General features: G+C 29.7%; 1 protein-coding gene across 1 annotated transcript; it reads right to left on the reverse strand.

Moving 5' to 3' along the window:
- On the reverse strand, nucleotides 1-10,583 carry LOC111681706 (transketolase-like protein 2). The gene is made up of 4 exons (XM_023443594.2): nucleotides 10,302-10,583; nucleotides 2,908-3,243; nucleotides 1,213-2,484; nucleotides 1-1,140 (listed from the first exon to the last, which is right to left on the reverse strand). The coding sequence occupies exons 1-4, from the start codon at nucleotides 10,403-10,405 to the stop codon at nucleotides 963-965; spliced, it is 1,890 nt and encodes a 629-aa protein (XP_023299362.2). The 5' UTR covers nucleotides 10,406-10,583; the 3' UTR covers nucleotides 1-962.

Genomic DNA, 10,583 nt, shown 5'->3' on the forward strand with positions numbered 1-10,583 from the left:
TTACTTTTACATTCTTTGTATTTCTTATTTTGGTCTGTTAACATAACATTATGTTGTAAAAAATGTAAAGTAATTAAAAAATGTATATTTTTAGGCTTTTATAATATAACATTAGTTTTGTTAATTTTTAATATATTTTCTTTATTAAAGAAAGAAGTCAGAACAGCAAATTGTGAAATTTTCCTTTTTGACTTAAGCATTACAATAATTTTAATTCTGTTTGTGTACTATTTTTTGCTCTGTTAACTTAACGATTGTGGAGAAAGGATTTTTATATATTTTCTATAAAAAACTATTTTAATTTTTCGATAAATCAATTTTTTTAATTGTTTTTCAAACCTTTATTGATAAAACATTAGTTATGAATAAAGCTCTCAATAATAATTTCTGTTAGCAATTAATCGATCATTAGTAGATTTAATTGTGAAAATTGGCAACAACTAAAAAATTTATATTTCTTAGCTTTTTAATTTGTTTTTTAAGTAAGAAATGTAATAAACATACATATTAGAATTAATTTAACAACAACAATGTAACACAAAGGTTGTTTGTGTATACAAACATACGAATCAACAAAATACATAATCATTGTTGTTTTATTATGCACATTCATTTTTATTACATATTTGCTTATTTGCTGTTTCGTTCTGCTAACTTAACATTGTTCTGTAAAATAAAATGTAGAAAAATAGTGCATAATTCTAGGCTTAAAGTACTTATTCTAAAAAAATCTTTGAAAATATCAACCTGCTTTGTTGTGTTTTTTTCAAAGTTTATTTCATAAGTAGCGATAGATATACCTACTTAAAAATTAAACAACTACAGAGCGTATGCATAGGCAACGCTAACAGATAAATGCTAATGCAATTATATAGAATGCATCTGCTTCAGCTTTTCTGGATTAAAGTGCTCGATTAATGGTTACGTGATAGTGTAGTATTATATATAAACTGTTGTTAAATTTACAATTTTTGAATTTCAGTAGCAGCAGCAACTACATGACGAGCAGAAATGCCGAACATATCAATGAGAACAGTGGGTGGACCAGAGCGGGGCACTGTGGGCACAAACAAATGTTTGACAACAAAGTCACGTTTATCAGCCAAAGCTGAAAGAACAGCTTCACCCAAACCACCTTGTCTGTAAGGGAGAGAAAAAAATATAATTAAAATTGAGACTATATGAAAATATTTTCATACAAAAAATACTTACTGATAATGATCTTCTACGACAACAATACGGCCACCACAGGCACGACCATTTTCAACAATTAAATCAACATCCAAAGGCTTAACAGTGAATGGATCAATAACACGAGCATTAATGCCGGCCTTTTCCAATTCAGCAGCAGCATTCAAACACTCGTGCAAAGTGATACCAGCACCAATCAACAAAACTTGATCATTAGCCGATTGCTTGACAACCTTGCCTTTGCCAATAGCGAAGGGTTCATTGTTGTCGTACAGTACGGCAGTGTTGGGACGAGAGGTACGAATGAAACAAACACCCTTTTTGTTGGCAGCCAATTCAACGGCACGTTCACAACTGACAGCATCAGAAGGATAGAATACAGTACTGCCGGGAATGGTACGGAACATGGCAACATCTTCCAAACCCATCTGAGAGGGACCATCTTCACCAATACTAACACCACAGTGAGAACCAGCAAAATTGACATTGGTTTGAGAAATAGCACCCATACGAATTTGATCGTAGGCACGTGTAAAGAAGGTGGCAAAGGTAGAGGCAAAAGCAATAGTACGATCACGGCAAGCGGCACCAATGGCAACACCAACCAAATTCTGCTCAGCAATGAAACATTCAATATAACGTTCAGGGAATACCTTCTTCAATTTTTCAGAGAAGGTAGAGTTTTTGGTATCACCATCCAAGGCAATAACACGATCATTGTTTTGAGCCAACTTAGCCAAAGCATTACCATAGGCCGAACGAGTGGCAACTTGTTCACCCAACTTGTAGGCTGGTGGCGATGACAATTGTACGTTGGTAATATCAACAACAGGAGCTGGCTTGCTCTTGGTGGGAGTTTGAGGCGCCAAAGCGGCTGGACGAGGACTAGAATCGATCATTAATCCTTGCAAGTGTTTGATGACTTCATTGGCCTTATCGCCCAAGGGTTTGCCGTGCCAATTTTCCAAATCTTCAATGTTGGGGAAGAATTTACCCTTATAGGTCTTAGCAATAATGGCAGTAGGTTGATTCTTGGTATTGGCAGCTTCATGGAAAGCCTTGCACAATTCTTCAACATCATGACCATCGACAACTAAAGCATTGAAACCGAAAGCTTCCAAACGTTTGCGGTAAACATCCATTTGATGTTGCAATGAGGTAGGTTCAGATTGACCCAAACGATTGACATCGAAGATCACACACAAATTGTCCAATTTGTAGTAACCGGCAAAGTGTAGAGATTCCCAGATGGAACCTTCAGCAGATTCACCATCACCGACCAAAACGTAAGTTCTGCAAGTGTATGAGTAATTATGGTAAAAGTTGAGTGGGTACGAGGGAGTGTAAGTTTAAAATGAAATTAATATGAAATATTTTAAGAAAGAGACCTTTTTAAAAAACTCAAAAAGTACTTTAAAGTACAAAAATCCTTTAAACAGTTTCGAAATTGATTTTTCAAACAGTTTTTAAAAAGGGCTTTTAATTACTTTTCAAAAAAGTACTTTTTTCAAAATATTATTGTAAAAAAAACAAAATTCTTTAAAAAAGAAAAGTACAAATTTAAAAAAGGGAAATTTTGATTAAAAAAGTACTTTTCGCAATTTTTAATATTTTTTTGAAAGATTTTCGAAAATTTCTAATTGCAAAATTTTCTGAACTTCAAAATTTCTTTAAAAACTTACAATTACAATTAAAGAGTTTTATTTCGAAACTTACCTGTAATCGGCCTTATCGAAATTCTTGCCAACATAAGCCATACCGGCGGCAACAGCAACACCTTGACCCAAAGAGCCAGTACCAACATCAATGAAATTCAAACGAGGTGTGGGGTGACCTTCCAAATCGGAATCAACTTTACGCAACTTTTGCAATTCCTCAACGGGGAAAAGACCAGCTTCAGCCCAGGCAGCATATAAAATGGGAGCAGCATGACCCTTTGACAAAACGAAACGATCGCTTGAGGGATCACGGGGGAATTTCAAATTCAAACGCATGGTATTGAAAAACAATACCGACATAATTTCAGCAATAGAGGCACATGATGTAGGATGGCTAAAAAACAAATTGTATAGAGATATGTAATTAATATTAATTGTTACAAATTTCCTAGATTAAAGGATCGTATAGATCGTATGAATTTATTTTGAATTTTAGATTTATATTTGTTTAAGTTAATCAAATTTTTTTTTAATATTTTTTCTAGCATGAGATATTTTTTATTTCTCAAATTTTATATATATTTATATCATGTCTAAAAATAGATATTTCTTTTAAACGATCACTATTGTTATCGAATTGTTTATCTTCTCTTTTACACTCAAAGAACAAATGTTAATATTAGTTGCTCTCACACGTGGTCTCACGAAAACAAAGAGTGCTGGGGGCTTGTCTTTTTCCACTTATGCGCTCTACTACATACTTTTAATATGTTTGTCTATACTCCCCTGTAAACTCATATACTATTTTTTTTTTTGTTTATATTTTTATCTTTTGATTATTTTCAAGAAATCATTGTCTGTCTAGCCGATTGCCGGTCGTACAAGTATGCAAAAACAAAAATACTAATTAAATGTGCGTATACAGCAAATATTCAACATGTTTAATATGAAAACCATGTACGTTTTTTAAAAAGAGAACTTGTTTTTTTAATTTATACACTAGCAACGTTTTTGCGCAAAAAGATCGGTTAGGTTCTTTTATTTTTTGTAAGGAGCACATGTTTCCTTTATTACGTCTAACCGATAAATTAGTGTTATCATTGAGGTTGGTTTGCGTATTGATAAAGTAACGAAAATTGTTTAAATTATAAAACAAGAACAAAAAAAACTAGTATGATTTTTTAATATACAATTATATTGCGATAACCTACATTAATAATTTTGGGCAATATTTCAAATTCTTTTTTTTTTTTGTTTTTTGAGAGGTGTGTCTAGTATGTAAATGTTATTATATTGATTATTTCTTTCCGCCTTAATTAAATAATTGTTAACATATAATTAATACGCATTTTTATTTCAATAATTTTTAGACTAAAGAAGAATAAATTTGGAGTTTTTTATAAGAAACACTATTCAGTGCAATATTTTCAACTATTTCTATATCTTTAACCAGGCGAGGATCCAGCTCAAGCGTTTGGGGGGGGGGGCGGGGTAAATTTTATTTTTTTACTTATAATTTCTTTTTTTCTTAATTTTTATATTTTATTATGAAAAATTTTAGTTTTTTTTTGGTGGGGGGAAAAATTTCCTTTTTTCCCACCCCATTGGATCCGCGCCTGTCTTTAACTGTAGGTTGTGTTACTACGAGAGCTATGTCATCTGCATAACCTATTAATTTTGCAAATTTCTATATCTTCAACTGTAGATTGTGTTACTACGAGTGCTATGTTATAGTTTCGCACCTATTGGTAGTTTCATATTCAATATTCCTTTATACATAGGTTCCATATAATAATATCCTATTACATAGGTAGCCCGGTATCATGTTCTATAGATAATCATGTATGCCATAATGAACATAAAAATGTCTAAAAATTTGAAATCAGTCGAATTTAAACAAAAATTTACCATATGCAAGTCATATCATGATAAAAATATGAAGGTAGTGTCATTTCTCTCTCTCAAAATTTTTTTTGAAGTTTACTGGTATTTTTGATATTTGTATTTTGTAAACAAATAGAAAAATCCTTGCCATAGTATATGAAAAATGGGAAACTAGTTTAGAAGAAATTTGTGTAGTGTACGTGGAATTTATGTTAATGATTTCTAAAATGTTTTAAGTCCAGCGATAACAGTTGTTGAGCTGGTATAAAGAAATGAACATATAAAGTTAAGGCGAGCAACAATAAATTCCACTTAGCATTCTTGTCCAAACCCTAATAAGTAAGCAAAGTAGCCAATGATTTCATGGCAGCGTTATTTTGCACTTGAAGAAAACCGCATATTTTTGGACCGAATGGACAGCTAATTCTGGTTCATTCTGCCTACATATACGTTGGAAGATAAATTCTTGATGTAAGATGATAAAAACTCCAATTCATTATTACATATGTATACATGTATACCGTTTTTAGTTGGTTCCTCCTGTTAATCCATTCCGCAACTTAAAGAAGATGGAAATCAACAGACAATGCTTTCGGAGACGCCTAATGTCCATAAATTTGATAATGGGTTTAACAGCTTATATTTATTGATGTATTTTTGGCAGATTTAGTAAGATTTTTAATGTATTTTTTTTGAATTTAAAATTTTGTTCGATTCAGTTTAGTTTAATTTTTATTTGAAAAACATAAAAAATAAACTATGGCGACAAAAAGAGAGAATGACACTACCTTGATATTTTTATCATGGGTCATATTTAAAATATCTTTCATTCGATATGCATTATGTTTAATAAAAGAATTGAATTCCCACAATTATCCGACGTTATGGTAAAAATTGGACTTTTGTTCGGCCATGCCAAACCATTATGAACCGATTTTGATAACACTTGGTAGAAATAAACTTAGTTTTTTTGGAATTTTTTCGCTGCACTTGTTTTTTAAACAGTTAGCCATAAAGTAATGGGAGAAGGGTCATTATGGACCGATACCGATAGAGAGATTTTGAATTTTATTCAACATACATATTTCATCATTTTACTTGTACTATGAAGGCGGTACTGAGTGTTCAAGTTTTTTTTCTGAAGGGACCTTATATGGGAAATTGGGTCAATTATGAAATTTAGTTTCTTATAGAACATGTTTATGCCAAATTCCACCGCGATATATACTTTTTTAGAGAATTAAGAGCTTTAAAGTCATTTTCTGAAGAGGACCTTATATGGGGGCTAGAGAAATCATGTACGAATGTTGCCCATTTTCAAAATCAAACAACCTGCATCAACTAAAAAACTTTTGTGCAAAATTTCAGCTTTCTAGCTGTTCCCGTTTGGACTCTATCGTGTGTTCAATAGACAGACGGACGGATAAGCACTTATATTTTTTGATGGTGGGTATAAAATAACGCAATATTAAACAAGTATGAATCTATAGTCGGTCGTAGCCGTAGCCATATGATACCCTACACTAGTCAGTATATTAAAAATGGGGATTATTAAAAAAATAAAGCACCTGATTTGTTTTTTAACATTATTTTGAAATATTTTTACTATTTTTTGGCAAAAAAAAAGAGATTTTTTACAAGAGGACTCGAATGGGGAGTAGGGGAAAATATGGCCCTATCCTTATAAATGTTGGTAGGGAAAGTTAAGTCTACTTCAAAGCTATTTATGTAGAATTTTAAAGTGTTATTAGTGTTTGCAAGTGAATTTTGATCTTCAAGTCATTTTCTGAAGTGGAGTTTGTATGGGGGCTAGCGTCAAATGAAGCCCGATCATTACAAAAATCGTTAGTAACATTTAAAGTTCTATAAAACTAAGTTTTGTCGACTTTTGTTGACATAATAAATCATTTAAATTAAATATAAGCCCAAAAGCCCTATTTGGGGGGTACGGTTATATGGGTGCTAGTCGAAATAATGGACCGATTTTAAACATTTTCACTGTATCTTGTGCACAAGGTTTACATGGACAGCCAGCCAGACGGACATAGCTTAATCGAGTCAGAAAAAGATTCTAAGACGATTGGTAACTTTAAGGTGGACGAATTGTATGTAACAAACATCAGCACAAACCCAATATACCCTCCCCACTAAAGTGGTGTAGGGTATAAAAAAATAATTATTGAAGTTAATAGTTGAATTGAATGGTATATAAGATTTTGAATATCTACTTGCTTACTCGAATACTCTTAAAATCTTAAAAATTTAAAAAAAATGTTGAATAGTTTTTTTTTAAGTTATGTTCTATTTTATAATTTAATATTATCTAATAGTACAAATATTACAATACAAATATCTATTTATTTATATTTTATAGAAGCCAAGAGAAAAGTTCTAAAAACAAAAACTATTAACATTTTACACATAGTGTAAAAAACACACAGCACCCATTATTATTGGGCAATTGCATACGTACGTACATACATACGTTTTTAGTAAGTTAATGAAAGTACAAATGAAACGTAATCATAAATTAACATATTATGTAGGCATAGGCATGTACTTTTTAATAGTATTATTGCATTCGCTTTATAAATAAAAATAACAAAAACTGTTGCTAAATGACAAAAATGCGCTTATCATTTGCAAATAAAAAGGTAATAGAGAAATTATACAATTGCAATGATTGGTTTAATGAAATCAGGCGATAATAATTTTAATAATAGTGTGAGCCTAGGAATTGCATTTAGTTAGAAATTATTGCAATGTTTTCTGATAATTAGTTCCAAAAATAAAATTAATGTTTTTTTTTTTTTTTGTAAATAAAAACATATACATATATGCCTAAGCAGTAATATATGTTTAATTAAGTTCATTTTGGTTAAACAAAACAAAATTTTCCACAACAATTTGCTTTTATCTAGTTTTGAGGTGACATTTAGATTATAAAGAAAATTATAAATCGTAATCTAAATGACAAATACAAATTATTTAGATTGTTTTGAAGTTGGTTAATCCATTTAGAATGCAAATGATTATTTATCTTTGTCTCTTCCAAAATTTTGCATTTTAAAAATCATTTACAAACAAATATCAGATATCCCTACTGTCTACCTATACCCCCTGTATATGTTAAAACACATACAGTGAATCAATTAAGTAATTTGCCTATGTAAAATTTTATAAATTTTAAGAAAAAACTTTATCTGAACAATTATTTTTAGCAAAATAAAGCAATTTGTTTGTTGTACATTTGAATGAATATCTTATATTTTAATTTTCTACCATAAAAAGTAAAATCGTTATATTAATTAACGAGACTTTTGATAAAATGTGAACGTATTGTTAATTTTTTGGGTCAATAAAGTATTTTGCTTTTTTAGGTTTTTTGTTCATTTTTTAATATTGCTGCATTATTTTATAAAATTTAATATTTTTATTACTCATACATATTAGAATAACATTTTTTAGATATTTTAGTAGTGTAATGACTAAATTTGGACATTTCTTAACCGATTAATTGTCCTATGTACCTATCAGAATTTATCAATATTATTTAGAATATAATAAGTAATTTTGAATTTGAATTGAATTTGAAGTAATGATATATTAGATAATCAATGGATTTGGACCTAGAAAAAATGTTTTGTGAGGTATAAATCTATATATTATAACAAAAATAATCCGGGTTTTTGGTCATTTTGTATTGATAAACAAAAACTACATTACGGAAACTCCATCTATTTGGGGAGTATTGTGTAAATTTTATTTAGAATTGTATAATATTGATCCTTATTCAATAAATCTAACATTAAGTACTATCCTGGCCACTCTAAGTATGGGGACTTCACCATATACCACTATAGAACTATTAAATGCTAAAATCTTGATTTTCAACCTCATATTTTAAATTCTTTATTTTATGAATAAGATACAGTAGGCGTATTTGGATAGCTATTCTTGATTTGGATTCTAAATATATATAAGTGTATGTATTATGTGAAAAATATTGCTTTTGTTGACGTTACGGTATGATACCCACCTCTATTTTAAAATATCTAAATTAGGTATTTTTTCTGAACTACAAGACAGTTCACTTTACATTGGTTCCAAATAACCTAAGGTCTGTTTAGAGGTCTAAATTTAAACATAGTGTTCCTCCTAGTTCGTATATAGATTTTGAAAAAGATAAATCAGGAGTGCAATAGTTTCCCTTGGATACAAGTCTTCTCCCTTTGGCAGTTAATGATTTTGAAAGACCACTCAGTGCGTTTTTTTCTAATAATTCATTAGATCATTTCGTCTATTACTCTATTTTATATTTTTTAATGTTATTGACTAAAATTTTTCATAATTATATTTTATTGATTTAGACTTGTTCTAGAAATCTTAAATGATTTTTTATATCGAAATTGCCTCATTATTATCCTTTAAACATTTTAAGGCAAATAACATCACATTTTCACCCAATGAGGATATGATTTTTGCAAATCGCAATAGAAAGATACTTAACACTCTTCCTTTTAACAATAAAAACAATAAATTCCAAAAATAATTAAAAAATAATTTGAAAAACCCAATGAAATTAACCGGAATTCTCAATATGCAAAATAATTTATTGACACGCAAATTCTGATGAAAAATTGTAAAATGCAACAACAAATGCACCAAAATTTTAATAATTTTTTAATTCTAATTTCCCATTTTACACAATCTCTATTTTTAATTGGAAAACATATTTTTACTTTTTACCTGTTTTTTCGAATTTTATTTATGAACAAAAAACAAAATTCTCTTAAAAAAAGGTAGGCAAAAAACTTAGTTGATTCACTGTATATGACAGCAGACAAAAAGTTACAACTGAAACAAAACCTTTTTTTATAAAAAAAGTTTAAAATAAGAATGATAGGAAATACATTTACAAAATATATAATTATTTTTTATGGAAACATTTCATAAACCCAACGAAAACCCTTAATTGTAACGTAACTGGAAATATCTCAACAAAATTATTAACAATTCTATTCTCTACTCTCAAGTAAGCACAAAAAAACGTAACCATTATTAAACGAAATAAAGTGAGTGGTAGGTAATTTGAACATTTTTTTGCAAGTAATGTTTAACAAGGTCGAAAAAGGTCATTAATTCAAATAATATTAAACCTTATCAGAATGCTTGAGGTTGTTGTAAAAAAGTAAAAACAACCAACAAATAAATAAATTTGTTTATTAAACCCCCCCAAAAAACGAAATGTTCTATTCATATTTAATATTCAAGCAAACACGTGGTTTGAGGTTTTACTGCAAAAATGAAAATGTTGAAAATGTTAAAATTTATAGAAAAAAAATATAAAATTTTTGCACTAATACTCAATGCTATTAGTGTAAACTGAAGGTGAAACAACTTTTTCTATCTCTTCAATATCAAACACACTTTTACATTATTTAATTAACATTTACTTATTTACACTTTTTATAACCTTTAATAAAAAAAACACACACAGCCATACATATGAACAGCGCTATTAGAGTGTGTTTAATGGGGGGAAACAAATACACATTCTAAACTCACCCAGATTTGGAGGCTTGCGTGGAGGTTATGGAATGGATACGCAAACGATGGGCAATATCTTTCAATTCTTGAACAGCTTTAGCTTCTGGCTTGTGATAAGACATGTTGGCGTTGTTTTGATTTGAAGAGTTTTAACACTTTAATAAAATTATTAATTTATTATTAATCAGAAATAAACGTGTGCACTTTGTACTTTTAGAGGTTTTATTTCCTTGATGTTTTTTTTAACTCTTTCCTGAGCTGTTTCGTTGTTTAGCAGCCGGCTTTCGAAATCAAACTGAC

Source organism: Lucilia cuprina, chromosome 4 (assembly GCF_022045245.1).
Source record: "Lucilia cuprina isolate Lc7/37 chromosome 4, ASM2204524v1, whole genome shotgun sequence".
Taxonomy (NCBI): domain Eukaryota; kingdom Metazoa; phylum Arthropoda; class Insecta; order Diptera; family Calliphoridae; genus Lucilia; species Lucilia cuprina.